The sequence below is a fragment of the Cheilinus undulatus genome, linkage group 17 (assembly GCF_018320785.1).
Source record: "Cheilinus undulatus linkage group 17, ASM1832078v1, whole genome shotgun sequence".
NCBI lineage: Eukaryota > Metazoa > Chordata > Actinopteri > Labriformes > Labridae > Cheilinus > Cheilinus undulatus.
Genome location: NC_054881.1, coordinates 7,089,360 through 7,108,867, shown reverse-complemented (window position 1 = coordinate 7,108,867; position 19,508 = coordinate 7,089,360). Strand labels below are relative to the sequence as shown.

At 39.9% G+C, this 19,508-nt stretch overlaps 1 protein-coding gene and 1 long non-coding RNA gene across 2 annotated transcripts in view; one reads left to right on the top strand and one right to left on the bottom strand.

Moving 5' to 3' along the window:
- The first annotated feature begins 2,816 nt into the window (after positions 1 to 2,816).
- LOC121525098 (aquaporin-3-like) overlaps positions 2,817 to 19,508 on the top strand; it is a 29,213-nt gene continuing 12,521 nt past the window's right edge. The window contains exons 1-4 of the mRNA XM_041810882.1: positions 2,817 to 2,924; positions 5,533 to 5,659; positions 11,807 to 11,944; positions 15,128 to 15,246. Of these exons, the coding sequence (XP_041666816.1) occupies positions 2,817 to 2,924; positions 5,533 to 5,659; positions 11,807 to 11,944; positions 15,128 to 15,246 (492 nt within the window). The remainder of the gene's footprint in view (positions 2,925 to 5,532; positions 5,660 to 11,806; positions 11,945 to 15,127; positions 15,247 to 19,508) is intronic.
- The window catches only part of LOC121525099, a 29,690-nt gene continuing 15,776 nt past the window's right edge, over positions 5,595 to 19,508 (bottom strand). The window contains exon 4 of the long non-coding RNA XR_005993194.1: positions 5,595 to 5,701. This is a non-coding gene — a long non-coding RNA (uncharacterized LOC121525099). The remainder of the gene's footprint in view (positions 5,702 to 19,508) is intronic.

Genomic DNA, 19,508 nt, shown 5'->3' with positions numbered 1-19,508 from the left:
AAGTGAAAGTCTTAATTACACTGCAATCTGAGATAATGATAACACTCACATTAGCTGTCCTGAATAAGGATGCACACACAAATGCACAATTCCCCCGGTGAGGGGTTGAATGTTACAGCAAGGTGAAAACATCTCAGAGTAAACACCTCTTTGGGCTTTATTCACGGATTAACACAGAGACGCTTCTTTAACCACTCAAGGTTCAACCCGTATTAAATAAAATGTAACAAATGAGAACCAAGGTCAAACTCAGCCTTCATCAGAAAAAGACCAGCTTTTAATCACAGATAACAGATGTACGGGGTCGGATTATCTGCTGTTTGAGTCCTTATTTAGACCCTCCCCCTGCCTCCACCCTGGTCCATGTACCCTCTTACCTTTACTATGCACACAGAAGAATGAATGGACTTAGTTTAATAATAATTAAGTCTCTGTTCATGACAGTAGCAAATGGATGGAAAATGGATTTTTGCAAAACCTCCGACGACTGCAAGTCAGTAAACAATGGCTGCCGGTGAAGTTAGCTCAGATGTAGCTGTCGTTTAGAGGTAGAATTTCTTCATATATTTTTAGAAAATTTTCAGTAATTGTGTGGACAAACTTCCTGTCTGTCACAGTCATAAAGGGCCAATCAGAGAGCTGTGAGAAGATGAGGTTGTAGACATGTGCCGCTACTGTGTTAGCCAAAGCTATTCACTCTGTGTGTGATGTGCAAAATCATTTTCATTCATTTTATTCTATTGTAATCAATTATGTTAACCTTTATTATGGTTTCACTTAGGTTTTTTTTTGTTTTAATAAAGTCTCATTTTAATTTCAGCTTCAATAAATGAAATAGATTTTAAATTTTAGGTTTTGTAATTGCAATATTCTGTTAACCCTTTTAGACTGACGTTGTTTTATGCAACAAGAAAAGACAGATTACAAAAAGTTCAATGACTTTTGAAAAAAATGAATCAAAGCAGCTTCCTTTTTTTTTACTAAAAGCCTACATTGTGCCATTCTAATGATGCTATCCATGCTGTCATTGGCCTTGCACAAGCTTCTCCAGCAAGCCTGGAATTTTGGTGACTTTCTTTGGTCTTTAAAGATTAAATCCACACCATTAACTCCAACACTGAATGTTTTTTTAATCTATTTTTAATAAACCTTTTTTATCCTTTCTGACTCTAGCTTAGCATTCTTACAGTGGTTGTCCCTGCTTGGAAGAAAGCTCCACCCTCCTCTCCTGAGAGTCACATCCCTTAAGCCACATCCATTTCCTAAAAGGGGCGGAGTCAGGGGTGAAGCTCATTAACATTTAAAGCCACAGACACAGAAACAGCTTGTTCTGAGCATGGCAGAAACAGACGGGTTTTAAGACATGCAAAAATCCAATACTGGAGTGTTTCCTCAGCAACAAACTTCACAGGCATGTTTTGTAGACCTCTGAGAACAACACAAACTTGTCTACAATATGTACAATATGTGACCTTTAATGAGGCAAGACTAGGAGTTGAATCTGTGTCTGCTGGGATGTTAAGACTCTTTAGTTAGCGACCTCAGTACACCGTTACACTGTAAAACACACAGAACAGAGAAAAAATCAGAGGATATTTAACTAACTGAACACAAATTATGTTTTTGTTTTACCTTCTCTTGCCTGAGTGTCATTTTCTTCATTCTAAGTTGTTTTATTTTTAATATGTTTCATTACTAATGTTGTTTTTCCCTCTTTTTATCCTTTAAATATTCTGTTTTTAACTCTGTCAAGCACTTTGAGTTGCTTTTTGTATAAAAGAGCATACATTGGTTCTCTACAGGTACTCTGAGTTCCTCCCACAGTCCAGTGACATGCTTGTTAGGTTAATTGGTGACTCTAAATTGCCCGTAGGTGTGAGTGTGACTGTTTGTCTCTATACTTTAGCCTGGTGATTGACAGGCGACCAGACTAGGTTTGTACCCCGCCTCTCACCCAACAACAGTCAGGATCGGCTTCAGCCCCCACAACTCTGAACAGGATAGATGGATGATAGATAGCATCTATTCATCTTAATCTAGATTTTTTTTCATCGGCAGCTACTTTTACCCATTTCAGGCAACCCAGGCCTTCTTGTTTGGCTATGATTCCCATGCTAACACAGACGAACATAGAGCATTGAGACATTTTTGACTTGAAATTAGATAAAAATGCCTGCTAATATTTGAGTTCTAGTAGTCTCTATTAATAGTATAAAATAATGAGCCCACGCAGGCTTCAATCCTTCAGTTTAGAACCCTCACAGCTGCATGTCCATCATACATCAGTAACCATAGTAGTGATTATTTCCCACATATGTTAGAGGCTGTTGTGTTCAGCCCACTGTTTACCTGCTTATTTATACATTCCTCATTAATGTGGAGAGGCCTCCACAGCTCAGAGTGGGCTTTCTGAAGGACCTGTCAAGAGTTTAGAAAAGGACCTTTGTGACAAAGTGTCGCTCAGGAGGACTTGATTTGACTGGCATGTAAATCAACACAATAAGGCGCACAAATACTCATATTTAAAGTTGATTTGTTTGAATTAAGAGAAGGAGAAACCATTGGAAACAGCCGTAGATTAGCACCGTTATGGCTCTACTGTTACACTCGCCTGTAAAGAGGTCAAACCAGAGAGAGACTTCAACAGAAAAACAGCTGTGAAGATGAGAGGGGTGCTCATGTTTTGGGAGTGCCCCCTTTATTTTACTAAGGGAGGGGCCCTCTGGGACACCCCTAAAAACCAAAGCACAGACACAGTCTTGGCATTCGTTGTTGAACTTCAGAGTCTAGCTCATTGAATTAACAGTAGCTGCATCATGGGAAAACAGGAACACATCTTAGCAAAGCTGGCAGCTACCCTTCAGATCCGGCATGATCTCCTGCGTCAGGCTCTGGCTGAATGTTTGGGGACTCTGATTCTGGTGGTGAGTGGAGACTACACATCCCTGCTGCATGATGCTGACTGGGTCATATATGTCAAATACGGCCAGAGTAAAAGACTTTATCTTTACTATACTCAGTATAAACATGAGGAAAATGTTGATTCCAAATCAATCCAGAGAGATATTTTTCTACTGTGATTCAGCATCCAGTGAGAAGAAATGTAGTTTTGTTTTTGTCTGCAGCTCTGATGTTTAATGAAATGGAAATAAGATGGTTATGAGACCTGGTTATTGTTCCCAAAACTAGTTTATAAACTTCAGTTTAGTTTAACTCACTTTATTTTGGGTTATCGTTCTCACCTCTGCTGATGTTACACTGAATATTTTCACTGATTTGAATTTGAATATGAGGCTATAGAAGATACAGGAGGATGATATCCAGTACACCATGACCTCAAGAGTGATATTGTTTTTAATCAACAGATCTTTGGAGCAGGAAACTGTAAAAAAAAAAAACAAAAAAAAAAAAAAAAAAAACATATTTCTTTCATTCACTAATACAACAATCTCCACATCTTAAATTCCAGTCTATCATCAGTTCAGAGAGGCGTCTGGCTGCAGGCCTCTATTGTGAGGCTTTTTAGGCTCAACTAACATCTAACTCATCTAACTAACCTTAACCCTAACCTTTACAGTTCAGGTGCCTAACCCTAACCCTCTTTTGGTTTTCCTTAGTTTTTGGTGGGTTTTTTTAGTTTTATCCCCCTTCCCTTACCCTAATCCCAGGTTTTAGCGTTCAGTTGCCTATCCCTAACCATCATTGGGTTTCCCCTTAGATTGCAGTGTGTTATTTTTTAGTTTTATGCCCCCCTCCCCTCACCCTAATCCTAACCTTTAGGGCTCTGGTGCCTAGCCCTAACCCTCTTTGGGGTTTTCCTTAGTTTTTGATGTTTCTTTTTTAGTTTTATGCCCCCCCTCCCCTCACCCTTATCCTAACCTTTAGGGATCTGGTGCCTAGCCCTAACCCTCTTTGGGTTTCCTGTAGTTTGTGGTGTGTTTAATTCAAATTTGTCTCCCTTAGTACATTTTTTATTTTTATTTATAATATTCTGCTGTTGTGAAAAACAGCCTCTTAACATAACCTCTGACAGCAGAAAATATCCGTCATTCAGAACGTCATTCTGGTTTTGGCAATGGTTCTGGTAATGTACATCACCTTTGACCCCATGTTCGAGGTCGCCCCACTGTAGAACGCATAAGCTCAAAATGCCCCACCATATAGGTCTGTAGCCAGATCCTCTTGTGTTAATCTATGACCGAGACGCTTTACAAAGAGAGCAGGTCTAGACCATATTCTTTGTTATATCTGTGGTTTTCATCACCTAGGTCAGGACCTTAAATGGGTTGAAAGGTGGGGAAAAATGTGCTTTTATTTTGAAGGATCTTTTGTTCAGGTCATCTCAACTAAAACCAGATATCATTAAAAATGACTTCAACAGCTGAGGATAAAAAGAAATGTAAATATTATATAAGATCCATAAAAAGTATTAAAAATGACTTCATAAAGTTTGCAAAAGTGTTTTTTTTAGGAGTTTTAAAAGATGCCCTCTGTTAACAAGCTGCAGGAGTATTTTTCAAAGGAGAACTTGTCTTAAAGCCTCCTGCCATGCAGATTTTAGCTCCAAATGAGATGGAGAAAATTTTTAAGAAGTGTCCCAAGGTGCTAATTCATCCTCTCTCTTATTTGTGTGTAGAAAAGGTGAGGTTGCTGTTGTTTCTGGCTGGAGTTAAGCCTTTTGAAGAAAAAATAGTTCATAATTATGTAGCACTGTTCAAAGGTAAAGGCGGCCTAGACATAAAGGAAGTTAAAGCTGCTCATTAAATGCAACTGTCTTTAAAGTCAAGTACAGGATGATTTGAACTTCACTCATAAGAACTCCTCTGTTACTTATCTTCTGTTACTCCTATCTTTGTTCTTCTATTACACATATCCAGCCCTATTATTTAATATCTCTGCTAATGATTAAAGACTTCATACTTCCCCTGAAGTCCCAGACATTGAATCCATCACAACAGGAGGCCACCAGATCCTTAATCATTCAAACAAAATGTTTTCCAGGCAGTGCAAAACAACCCAGAGTGGTTCTGTTTCTCATGAGAGCCCACCAACAACAAAAATATCAGGAGAGGGCACCGACGGTGAAGCACAGGGACGTTTGTTTTCTGTTCCCCGGCTGCGACTGATCTGTTAACTCCAGGAGACCTTTCACTCCACCACAACCAGGTCCCCTTGGTGGTCTGAGCCAGACCTCCGCAGAGGAAGACTCTGCAGGGGGAGTCAGATTGTTGTCAGCATCAATAATGGCACACAAAGGCCAAACATAGCAGGCTCATGACCTCTGAGGTCAGAAAGACACACCCAGGATACAAGCAAAAGCAAGACTCAGCGAGACACCTGCCTCCAGGTCAAATCTCCGCGGGGCTTTATTATTCTCTTTGAGCTTTTTCTGCTACTGTGTGTCTACAAAAATAACCCCATCTCTGGGCTTTGTTGGTGTAACTCCACTAAATATTTAAGCTTGAATCTTATGATAAATCAGGTAAATATTCAGTAAATCCAGATTGTTTGTGTTTCTCCTCATCTGTCCAGATGTTTGGTTGTGGTTCGGTGGCACAGCTGGTGTTGAGTCGAGGCTCTCATGGCACGTTCCTCAGCGTCAACTTGGCCTTTGGATTTTCTGTAACCCTGGGGATCCTTGTGAGTGGACAGATCTCAGGTAAGAATAACCAAATCCCAATTCCAAAATAGTTGGGACACTCTAAAATGGGAAAACAGAATAAAATGTTTTGCAAGTTCTTTCAACCTACATTCAGTTGAACACAGCAAAAGGACATTTAATGCTCGAACTGATAAGTCTTATTGTTTTGTCATATACCATTAAGCGCTTTTTCCTAACAACACTGTAAGCATCTGGGGACTGAAGAGACTAATTGCTAAATTATTGAAAGTGGAGTCATTTCCCATTCTTGCTTGATGAACATCTAAAAATGCTCAAAACTGGGGGAGGGTTCATTGTTGTGTTTTGTGCTGCATAATGATCCATACATTTTCAATGGGAGTCAGGTCTGAACTGCATGTTTAGCACAGTCTGTCTCTTTTACTGTGAAGCCATGAAGTTGTGGCTTTGCAAAATGTGCTTTGGCATTGTTTTGCTGAAAAATACATCATCTGAATGGGAGCATATGCTGTCCAAACCCTATATGTGCCTCTCAAAGTTGCATTTACAGAGTGCAGGGTAACAGTGATACATGGTATTACAAATCTGCAATCAAGATATGCTTAATAATGGGTTTAAATGGGCAAATTTTGTCCCCAAGGGATATATACGTGAGTATTTTTCCTATGCACAATACCAGACAGGTCAATGTAATGATGTGGCTAGAAAAATTAAAAATGTGCAAAAATATACATGCCGTGCAGTTTCATGCCAATTGCATCAACAGAACACAAATTGGTTCAAGAATTCCAAAACAGAATACAAAGAGTGTGCCTAGAATACCTGAAGGTTCATTTTAAAAGTGGCCATTCCTCCGCTATATAAGCTTATAATTTAGGTCTTACAGTATCTCAAATATTCCATTAAAATTGTCAAGGACAGAGAAATTATTCATTTTTACCCACGGCAATGAAATCGGTAGGGGGTTATGTGAAGGGTTCCGTATCTTTGTTTGTTTGTATTTGTACAAGATAACTCGGGAACGGAAAGTCGGATCTTCACCAAACTTTCACGGAATATTGGGATAGTGACAGGGAAGAATCGATTAGATTTTGGTGATGATTTCTCGGACTTCGAAATTTTGAACACCATAGTAATCAATGGGAGCGTGAGTTCCTCGGTGGCGCTGCTTAGGCGTGGGTCTGCTGCCTCAGACGGCCATTCTAGTTTAGATTGTAACCGGGCATGTCTTTTTAAGGAGGCTGCCATGGGCTTTGAGTTCAGTTGCCTAAACTGACCTCTGTATCAGAGCTCTCCACAACAAGTCATCATTGGGTCATCATTTTCCAGCCAATCTGCGTGGAAAAGTGTCCTCTTGGGGTAATCAATGGGAGCGTGAGTTCCTCGGTGGCACTGCTTAGGCGTGGGTCTGCCGCCTCAGACGGCCATTCTAGTTTAGATTGTAACCGCCCTCTTGGCTGGAAAAAACACACTGAACTCCAGAAGATCATTAGGACCAAGAAATACTATGAAACATTACTGTTGCAAGGACATTCTTGATCTATATTGAGCAGAACTATATCTCACAGAACCAGTTTGGATTATCTGGTGCTAATATGGTGTTAAAATGCACTAGAATACAGGAAATGGCATCTACTTCATTGAAAATGTTCTGGGGGAAGACCCCCAGACCCCCTAGGGATATATTTATTTATTTCTGTGTGTTCCTCACAGTCCAACGTTGAATCTACACAGTTCTTGTGGATGCTGATCCTAACTACAAACTAACTTGAGTAGTCTGTCTGGCTAGTCTGTTTTAAGGCTATATAATGTGCCATTTGTATAACATATAAATATGTCTAAAGTGCCCTCGAAAACACGCCAAACTTAGTGCCCCCTTCAGTGGCGAGTGGCGCTGTATGTGCCCTTTTTTTTCCTTTTTGCCCCTGCCCTTGAAAAAGTCTGTTCACGCCACTGTCCAGGACAGTACACTGCCTCATCAAAAGAACTATACACCGCCTACTTGTCATGAACAATACACCACCTCTGTCTCTAGAACTATACATCGCCTTAAGTACAGAACCATATACCGCCAATAGATAACGATTGCATATGAGCATCTTAACCATGTGCCTATGGCAGTTCTTGTATTTGGGTTACCGTTGTGTACGTTGTTCACTATAGAGTCTTTCTGGGGTTAATTAGTTGCTCACATTGTGCTGACATGAAAGTCTTTCTGCTTAACACAGCTCTACAGCTCAAACCTGTTTTCTTCCATCTCCTAGATGAAACTCTTCTATTGTTTGACCCATCCATCACCTCAACAGCCACTCCAGGCAGACTTCACCAGTCTGTCTAAGTTACCAGGTTTTTTCACAGGCTGGATAGCAGAAGCGGTTGCTTTTGGCAACACAGATGGGTCAAAATTGGCTCAGGATAACGTGTGCTAGACTCAAATTAAAGAGTATTTCTTTGCACTTTGCTGCACTGTAGGGAAAAACTCTAAAATGTGTCAACCTGGGTGAAAAATCCTTGCATGCAAAAGCACACACCCATAGGCACACGGTTCCCTCATCTGTTGCTTGCTAGCTCACAGCCATCATCTGTGAATTGGGTGCCTCAGGTTGACAAAAACAAACAGCGAAATGGTCAAATGTGCCAGAATGACAGGAGGCAGAAATCTGCTTTGCTTTCTGCCAGAGAAAACTTCAACAAGGGAGCGGTAACTGTGTAAGTAAGGGGCCAGAACAGAAGCGTTTTGAGTAAGCCTTACAATTCATACACCATGATATGTTTGCCCTTATGGTGCACTGAAGTCAGTCAAATATAAGCATGTTTATTTCCTAATTAACAGACAAATATTTTATTAAACTTTGTTATTCCTTTGGGAAGCTGAGGAGTTGTGCTGTAAAATATGATCTTTCCTCATTGGCAAGACAAATGAGAAAGTATCTCCAACCAGGCTGTTCAGGTAAAGTCACAGGTCGGGTCAGGTACGGGGGCACATGCTGGTTCAGGCTCAGGATCAGTGCTCTCCTGAGCACACGGTCTTGCCAACAATACCTAAAGATATGCCAAAAAGACGTCATAACAAAGGAGTTGAGCCTGCACCTCTGGCCACCAGTCAGCATCCAGACCTCCTAAGAGTCCAATAAGACCAGTAGGACCAAGGACTGAAAGGCTTTGACTTTCTTCTGCATGCTCAGTTACTGAGAACAACACACTGTCTTACTCCATGACCCCGTCGCCCCATGCTAGAGTCCTAGTCTTCAGTTGACCTTAGCAGTCACAAAGTCACACCTCTATAATAAGGTAAAAGTGTTAATTAAACTCATATAGAGTTGAATTGAACACTTTGAGGTGTCTATATTGATACACACTACCTACATTTAAACTACACTTTTGAGTGTGAACTATTTAACACAATGACAGAGCTGCAGCAACTCTTGAAAATCAGTGACTAGCTAGATCTGCTCTTGTAAGAATAATGGAGAGTCAACCTCATGGCAAGGCGATGCATACTGATGAAGGATATGCTCATGCATTCTAAGGAGCACCTAAAATCACAGGCTGGAACTTTAACTGAGTGGATAACTTCACTCATGGTGCAAACGTATCACATAAAAATCCAGCAGAAACATTACCACAAGAACCTCCAGTCACAACTACACATATAAAACACATCTAACACTCTGTCCAAGAGCATGATAGGGAACACATCCCCCCAGATTTGAAATCACAGTGGGCAGAGCTTAGATTGACTCTTTGCAGAGTGATCTAACACTGATGGATAAACCCTGTCAAACAGCTCCAACACCGGTGACCATTTCATTAAGAATGGAGTAGAAATTACACTTAAAGAGTTTGAATCAACTCTGAAATATTTACCCCTGTGATATCAACAGCTGTTTTTGAATGTGAAGTGGAATCATCCTCTCCCTAAGTGCAACTTTGTCGTCAACAGAAAAAAATGAGCATTGCATTCAATTAGACATTAGAAGTGAATTTATTGTGAAATTATTGGGTGCGCGGATCATTATAAATTACTTTCCATTCCTGCAAGTTAGGCCCCAATACTGTCATTAAAATGAAGAATTTATCTTACTTTGGAAACAGTTGGAAATTTCTGAGACAATGTAAGACCTCAACTAAGACTATATTTTCAGTGCCTATAAAAAGTATTCCTCCAATTTGATGTTTTACCTTTTCTTCATAAATCAATCATGGCGAACATAATTTGGCTTTTCTGACAAACCTCCTCTTTAATGTAAAAGTGAAAACCGATTTTTACACAGTAATGTAAATTATTAAAAAAAAAAATATGTAGGGTAGAAAAAATGACTGCATAAATATTCACCCCCTTCAAGTCAGTGTTTTGGTTGCAATCACATCACTGAGTCTGTGTGGATAAGTCTCAATCAGGCTTGCACATCTGGACACTGCAGTTATACTCCATTCTTCTTTGCAAAAACAAATTCTCTATTGGATGGACGGTCTGAGTTTTGACAGAGCCACTAAATCTTCTCCCAAGCTGTAGTTCTCCTGCCACATTCATTTTACCCTCTACATTTACAAGCTTTCCAGAGCTGGCTGCTGAGAAGCCTCCCCACAGTATGATGCTGCAACCATTGTGCTTCAGAGTGGGGGTGTTGTGTTTAGTGTCAGATGGCCCAAAAAAAAAAAAAAAACAATTTTGGTCTCGTCATACTAAAGAGCTTTCTTCCACTTGACCATGGAGTCTCCCACATGCCTTTTAGCAAACTCTAGCCCAGATTTAATCTGAGTTTTCTCTAAACAGTGACTTTCTCTTTAACACTCTCCCATAAAGCTTTAAATGGTGAAGACCCCAGCCAACCGTTACTTAAGTCTGGGGGTTGTTCAGAACCTTTGATTTTTTTTTTTTTTTTTTTTTTTTTTTGTATCCATCCCCCGACTTCTACTTTTCAATAACCTTTTCTCTAAGTTGCCTGGAGTGTTCCTTTGACTTCATGGTGCAATGGTAGCCATGGATACTGACTGACCTGGAACTGGACCTTCCAGACACAACTGTCTTTATACTACACTACTATCACTTGAGTTTTTGCAGTGTAACAGATGTTTTTGATTCAAAAGCAGACAAATACACGTTCTAAGATACAACTTTTAGTTCTTACAATGCTTTATTCCCCATTTAGTTTCTTTTAATTGAGCATGCATTATCAGCAGCGGCTCCAGCTCTTCATAAAGAGAGTAAAACATGCTTTATCTTGCTATAGCTACTACTAACTTTATATTTTCAGGAACTCATTAACAACATCAATTACTGGGTAGAGCAGCTGTCATTAATGTCATTAAAGCAGACATGTTTAGAGTAAGGGAAAAAACTTTGTCATGAAGAAAATCACACTTGGTTGAGCTGCAGTCATTTGCATCACTGCTGTGAAGTAGCTGTCAGTCAAACAGAGCTTCTGGAGACTTCTTTTTTCTCCTGCTTCCATCAGCATAACAGGGAGTCATTATTATTGATGGCTTGACAGACACTAAATATCAGCAAAAGGTAAACTGGCAGTTATCTGAAGAGCAGTATTTACCACACGAGTGACAGCTGGAGGCGGCGGGGGAGGAAGAAGAGGAGGCAGTGGACAGAGGAATACAAAGTTGAAAAGAGACACACAAAAAGGAAGAAGAAGAAAAAGGAGGGGGCATTTACCTCTTAACTTGAAAACTATGTGGTCTGTAATTGAAAAGGCAGCGAGCGAGTCAATCCTGAAAGCCACTATCTTCTGTCAAAAACACAACAAAGGCTTCTGCAGTTCACTCATGCCGCTTCTTCAATGCCTTTATAATGAGGCTGTCCCCCTCTAATACACACTGCGGCTGAGAAAATAAGCTGTTATAATTAGATAGCTCCAACACTGACACAATTAAGGTGTGAATACGAGCAAGGCACCCGTATGAGTGCACCATCAGAGCGGAGATTTCCCCCCTTCAAGGTTAGAAAAAAAGGAGACTTTTCTGAATCTTTTCATCCCGCCAATTTAATTAGTGTCACAGAGACCTTCCATCCTAACAGGACTTTACTGAGACCACAATTACTGAATATACAGCCAGCTGAGACGCTCGTCTACTGTCTGATACAGTACAGGGGGTTGTACTGTAGAGTCAATGTAGTTTTATTTCTAGAAGTGTAGAAATTGACCGAGGCTGTCTTGTTTTTCTCTCCTTCAGGCGGTCATCTGAACCCAGCAGTGACCTTTGCTCTGTGTTTGCTTGGAAGGGAGCCCTGGAGGAAGCTGCCATTGTTCTTTTTCTTTCAGACCTTTGGAGCATTTCTGGGTGCAGCGATTGTATTCTGCATGTATTTAGGTACGTGAAAATGATGAGGGCAATCAATAAAATTATATGTTGTTGCCAGAAGATTACTGTCTGTATGTTATCACCAATCAGAGACCGTTTGTTGTAGTCAAATTTAAAAAGCCATTCCAAGTATTTGGGCCATTTGGAGTGCAATTCTATTTCTATGCTCATAAAAATGGCAAGACTTTAGTAAACTTGGTCACATTGCACCTTTTTTGAAAGAATAGTGTCCAAGGATTCCAACAAAACCTCAATAAAGTAGGGTCAATGACGTACAGTCACAGCACCCACCCGTATAGTGTGTGGGTGGCACCAAATACAAACTCACAGGGTTATGACTGAAAGAATAAGATCGTGGGTTCAAGAGGTCAAAACGAGATTCCTCAGGAGGGTGTCTGGGCTCAGCCTTAGAGATAGGGTGAGGACTTCGGATATCCGGAGGGATCTCAAAGTGGAGCCGCTGCTCCTTCAAATCAAAAGGATCCAGTTAAGGTGGTTCAAACATCGGATCAGGATGCCTCCTGTTCACCTCCCTGTGGAGGTCTTCCAGGCATGCCCAACTGGTAGGAGACCCCGAGGCAAACCAAGAACTTGCTGGAGGGATTATAAATCCCATCTGACTGCTTCGGAATCCCTCAGGAGGAACTGGAAAACATTGCTGGGAAGAGGGATGGCTGGGTTTACCTACTTGCCACCTTAGATAAGCAGAAGAAGGATGGATGGATGGATGGACTCGGGAAAGCTAATCCAAAAGTCTTGGCAAATCCTGGTAATCCTTAACCTTGCAAAGCAGATGCATACACCCATTTCCTTGTTTTTCACTGGCGAATCCATCTTGCAAAGCTCCTATCTGAACCGTTTGAGCCCGGTTAGAAAGTGACAGGACCAATCAGCGATGAGGGGCAGCACTTTCAGGTGCGGCAGAGTCGTGACGTAAACAAGCACCAGCAAGAGGCTGGTGCGATTATGGCGGAAGAGATTAGTGTGGATGTTGCTAAAGCGCCAGTTTTATCAGAACTTGGCGACATTTCTTCGTTAAAATTAGAACAAAGAACAGCAGTGAATTGTTTTCTTTTCAAAAACGACAAAAGTTGAGTACTTACATGTCTATAGTCGCCATTTTTCGCGTTTTTCTTCGGTAGCTGTGCATATGCAGCTTGATAGCAGCTACGTCACGTGTTTTGTTGCTCTGATTGGCCCGTAGAGACGTGACAGACAGAACGTTCATCCAATCACACTCCGAGTTTTTTCAAAGCCTCTGCCTTTTCCCAAATATTTCCTATTGAAGCTTTCCCAGATGGATGTGTGAAGCAAATCCATCTGACGTGTCAGGTTAGGTAATCCTGTTATCCAGTAAGAGTACAACAAAGAAAACTAGCTACATTTGGTCTTAAAAGCATGCTAGCTAAAGAAATCCTTGCTAGATGGATTCGCCAGTGAGAAACACGGAAATGTGCATTACCATATTTCTTTACTGAATAAAAACTAAAGAGCCACTCTACTTCGCACTTCTCCTGACTGGCCTCAGCATGAGTTCTATCCACCAACAAGCTGCACCATTAGCTGTTTTTACACAGAGATTCCACAATAAAGGCGAAAAGGAATGGTCATCTCTGTTCACAAAGAGCAATTCACACAAAGGTGTGACAGAGCCGTGCATGCCAGAGCTTACACATACACACACCCCGGCGTCCCGTAATCAGATGGCAGCTGCTGCCCGAGCTGCTGCTTTCAATGAAACTCCAAACTCTGGATTTCTCTGTTCAAAACTTGTATTTTCTAAATGAAATTCGGGGAAAATAACATGAACATTCATTTTGATCGATTAGATCCAATACACTTTTTTTCCGATGAAATGCCATTAGATTAAACCGCACTGGTTTTTAAATCTCCATTTATGGAGACAGCAGCTCACACTCGCTGTTGTGGCATGCTGTGACGTCCTTTCACACTGGTTGCAGAAAAGTCTGTTACGGCTCTGCTACTACCTCTCGATCCGGATCAGAGGTGGGGCAAAATCGACCCCCCATTGCGGAACAGTCGCTTTTATACAGACAGCATTGCGGAACGAAGGCATAACAGACATGGAAAAGAGAGGCAGAGTGAAAGTAGTTATTTATAAACTACAGCAGTGCCAGCCCAGTACCTCAGTTTGTCTCGTCGCTCTGATTGGCCCTTTATGATTGTGATGGACGAAATGTTTGTCCAATCACCTGCAGAGAATTTATTGAGAAATCCTGCCCTTCCCAAACACTTTGTGTGGGAGGTCTCCCAGATAAATATGAAAAATATCCATGCAATGGATAAATGACACAGTCTGGTGTGTCAGGTTAATAAAAAAACTTTATTGTAGCCAATTATAAAGCTTTCAGTTGTCTAACATTAGTGTGACTGTATTTTTAAGTCCTACTTGCCAACTATGTTGTCACTTACAAGGTACTTAATCGGCAGCAACAGAGATTGCTAGATGGACACAAAATACTCCATATTTAATGTAAAACTTGTGTTTTTAGGTTATTACGAAAACTCTCATGTGAACTGACCCTTGACGTTTGCAATTGTAAGCGTTTCTCAGTAAAAGTCCCTCCATTCATTGTGGATAACAACATATTTCAGTGAGAAGACTCAAGGCTGAGTCGTCTTTGTTTATTCCGTCGGGTATTTGAACATAAAAGCATGCCTTCATAGAGTCATGTTTATGTTATGTCCTGCCCTCTGCAACCGTATATTTATGTGGAACCCTGTGTGCCACTATTTATTCATGTTGTTTTTCCTTCTCTGTATGCTTGTGTCATTATTGTTCATGCATGTATTCAGTGGTATCTCTCCACATGTTTGTGCATCCTCAGTCCCCGTTCACTGCTGCCTGCAGCTATGTAATCAAGCAGAAAGTAAACAGAAACCCAAATGTCAAGTGTATTACTGTTTGCAGTAGCTGTCAGCTTTATCTCTGGAACATAAATCATCACGCCAATTTAACCTTAAGTTTGCAGGTATCTTAAGTAATATTATCTGATTTGAATGTTAGCCTTAATGCAATATGGCAGTTATTCTATCCATCTAAGTGATTGATGCAGGTGCCTCCGATCCAGGAAGGTGAACAGCAGCAACATACTTCACTTCACATTCTTGAGCTTTTACATGGATACTTGGAGAAGAATAAAGGGTTTTTGTATTCTTCCATTACTGTAGATGCACTGCTGGACTTCAGCCAGGGGGAGCTGATGGTGGTGGGGGAAAACGCCACAGCAGGGATTTTTGCCACATATCCATCAGAGCATCTCAGCCTGGTTAATGGATTCTTTGATCAGGTAATAGTAACTGTGATTCTCTGACATTATTAGTCCCAAAGGGGGCAATTAATTTGCAGCATACTCGATCTATACCATAGAAGATAGGAAGGTTATCTTGTGTTTTTATAAATGATGCCAATGGAGCATGGTCCTGAGCCTGCAGTCTTTCTAAAGGCCAGCAGAGGGCGACAGCACTCAAAGAGTGCACAGTCCAAAAAGAAGTACAAATCTCAGAATTTGACACCTCATTAAACATTTTCCAAGTACTACTGTATATTCCTACACTCTAGTCAACAGTGTTCATCAGTATAGCCTGGACTCGTCCAGTAGTCCAGGTTAAAGTAGGAATAGAATTTCAAAGTTGTTTTAGAACTTGAGTAATTGCACAATCATATGAATGAGTACTTGAGTATTCATTTCCTGTTTTTTCATTAAAAAATAAAATTGCATCATGCATGACCCTGCTTATCAATGCTCCAAATCTCAGTTCTGAATTACACAACACGTGGCAGGAATGTAAATGTTGTTAGTCATGCCTAAACTGCACTGGAGCCTGCTGGTCCTATGATGCCTGCAGCCAAACCGAACCAGGATTGCCACCCCGTCCTTAAGGTCCTCACACACCAGACACTATTTTTTACATGCGAATTATTACAGAGGGTTACATTTCCCCCACAGAGAAAACACAAATTTTATAACAAAGGTCACTAATGGGGAAACTAACAAAAACTGCATGAACAAAACAAAATGGGTCTTGGGTTTTAAAAAGGTGGCAGGGGTTTATTTCTCCACACTGCCACCCACTAAGTCTATCAAAATGAAAGAATAACTAAAAAACTGACCCAAAATAAGGATAGATGGGAGTCATTTCAAATAAGGGGTAAGTGGAATAAAAATATTTTTTGGATTTTCCCCCTCACACACAAACAAAAGGCCCTGAAACAAAGTTTTCCCTTTATCTTTAAATTCAAACACAAATAGAGAGCCAACTGATGGTGTTGACCCTCACACACTCATAACCCCCAACCTGCTCCCTATATAACTTCCCAGCCCTGCTGATTACCAACAGCTCTCAGCTGGGAGCAGACACCTCAGGTGCACCAAGTTTGCCTAAACCAGCAGGGTGCATTTTCACCGAGTTTTTGTGGGGAAAATCAAGTAAAAATCTAACTATCCATAACAAGAGAGAACCCTCATTTTATCACAGTTTATCAGAGGACAGGAGAAAACACACTGTAGACTTTTGCAGCACAAATGTTTTTAGAAAGTGCTTAATCTGTTTATAAAATTGCGTCGCTCCTATTCTGTATAGGAAGGCGTGACAAAATTCACCTCTGAATTATTCTCATTTTCATACAGTTTATTCGCGTCACCCTAAAGTTGTGAAGACCTTAGGCCAAGGCAGAGTCGGGCTTAAAGGAGTCAAGGATGTCCTGACAGACATGGCAGCATTACAATGTTGTTCCCTGGATTTCTTAAGCACTTTGTCTATTTTTTTTTTCTATTTTTGTCTGTTTTTCTCCTTGTTGTCTTTCTCAGAACAACTTCTCTGTGCAGACCTGTGGCACAAATTTCAAGACAGATTGCTCTGGTCCACCAGTCTCATTTCTTGAATATAGAAATCTTTCAGTTAGTCAGTTTTCTGTTCATCACTGACAGCAAAAACTGGAGTGTTGAATTCTCAGTGTTAAAGATTTCCATGTTAATTTTAACAATCAAAGTGTAATTTTAACTCCATTCATTGTTGAAGTTATTTGACATTGTTTCTCCACTAAGTCCAACTCTGTAGACCCAATTGATCCATGCCCCGCCTACTGCCCTTTCAAATCTGGGCGGAAGAGTTTTCCCATCATGCCTTTGTGCAGCGTGTTTAGATATGTTTTAGACATTTTAGCTGTTCAGTGCTGGGATTCACTCACACGTTTCTTGAATCATCTTGAGTTTTTGCACCATGAGTGAAGCCGTGTACTAAATTGGCCACTTGTTGAATGTGGTAATGCCTCGTTAATATTTATAGAGAGAGTGGAGTCTGTCAATTCAGGTCATGATCCAGTTCTGACTGTGTCTCAGTGCTTCATGGTTGCCATAAGATATCTTACATTACTACAGTAGTTAAATGTGGGGGGGAATCAATATTAATGAAGTATATAAGTGTTTTATGGAAGCCCATTTCAGCCACTTAAAAAAGAAAAATGTGGAATTTAAAAAAAATCCTAAGTCAACATAATGAGATAAGGAGCAAAATTATGAGAAAAAACATCTAGATTCTGAGATAAAAAGTCAAAATTATGAGATAAAAAGTCAAAATATGAGAAAAAGTCAAAATTATGAGATAAAAAGTCTAAATTATGAGATAAAAAGTCAAATTCATGAGATGAAACGTCATGACTATGAGATGAAAATCATGATTATGAGATAAAAAAAATCATTATTATGAGATGAAGTCAAAATTATGAGATATAAAGTCAAAATAATGAGATAAAAAGTCAAAATTATGAGATAAAAAGTCAAAATATGAGAAAAAGTCAAAATTATGAGATAAAAAGTCTAAATTATGAGATAAAAAGTCAAATTCATGAGATGAAACGTCATGACTATGAGATGAAAATCATGATTATGAGATAAAAAAAAATCATTATTATGAGATGAAGTCAAAATTATGAGATATAAAGTCAAAATAATGAGATAAAAAGTCAAAATTATGAGATTAAAAAGTCAAAATATGAGATAAAAAGTCAAAATTATGAGATAAAAAGTCAAAATATGAGATAAAAAGTCAAAATTATGAGATAAAAAGTCAAAATATGAGATAAAAATTCAAATTCATGAGATTAAAAAGTCTAAATTATGAGATAAAAAGTCAAATTCATGAGATAAAATGTCATGACTATGAGATAAAAATCATGATTATGAGATAAAAAAAAAACCATTATTATGAGATGAAGTCAAAATTATGAGATAAAAGGGACCTTTATCTCATAATTTCGATGTTCTATCTCATCATTATTGACTTAGGATTTTTTTTTTAAGAACTGCCTTTCTTTTACACTTTTTTTTTTTATTTGGCAGAAATGTCCTTCAATATGTTTTGCAATGAGCAGAAAATAAATTTTAAAAAAGGAATTAAAAGTACTTTACATTTGGCGCGCCGGTAGTCGAGTGGTTAAGGCGCATGCCATGTGTGAAGGCGACCCGGGTTCGAATATGGCCCGTGGCACTATTTCCTGCGTGTCTCTCCCCGCTCTCTCCCCTGTTTCCGACTCTATCCACTGTCCTATCAAATAAAGGCAAAAAGGCCAAAAATAAATCTTTAAAAAAAAAAAAAAAAAAAAAAAAGTACTTTACATTTACCCTAACCCACTGTGAGTGTTAAAAATGACCACTATGAGAGAGTTGAAATTTTAACTTTTCCCAAAGTATTACTTCAACACTCAAAAGTGTTGACACATATAAACACTTTTCTAGTATTGGATTTAACTCTCAGTGTGAATCTAACACTGGTGTTTTTGCTCTAGTCACATTTCTTCCTTGGACAAATTCACAACGCACTCAAAGCAGATCCACGTCCCACTTTTGGGTCCTGATCCACCAGTTGAGAGCCGCTAGTTTAGTGCGTATCCAGCCTGAGACAGTTGCTCCTCCATGGAGCAGATTTAATGCCGGTCTGAGAGCATCCAGTGAAATCAGTGGTCAGAAGCGCTGATGGTTCTCTTTGCTTTCTGGGTCACCTGTTTCTCACAGAAGCAGCTGAAGTCTCTTCGCGGGGCTCCAATTATCTTGAAGCAAACTTTGACAATACCATTTGATTTTTCAAGTATTCCAACTCCAGTGAGTGAAAATTGTTCATCCTTAAAAAGAAGCTCTCTCTGTCTCACAGGCAAAACACTGCAGCTAAGAACAGTACTCAATGTGTTTTATTCAAGTAGCAATCTTTTTCCATTACTGTCTATTGTACTTGTTGTCAGCAGCCTCGGTTTCTTCTTAAATAGATTGTTTATTACTTAAGAAGATACTTTAGGTCACAGTGACGCACGTCTGCAGAAGATTAGAAGACTGTCGTATTGACTGCGAGAGGCGGATCGATCCAAAACGTGTCTGAGCCGAGTCCATTCAGCGAACTGGGTGGCGATGATATTCATGTTACTGGATGTGCAGCATGCATGCAAATCTTGCAATCAAGTAAAAGCCTCTTAACCAATCCCATCTCATGGGCTCCTCCAGTCTTCTTTAACCTTTTAAAAGCAGCAGACAGTGTAATGAGCCGGACAGTGTCACTATTC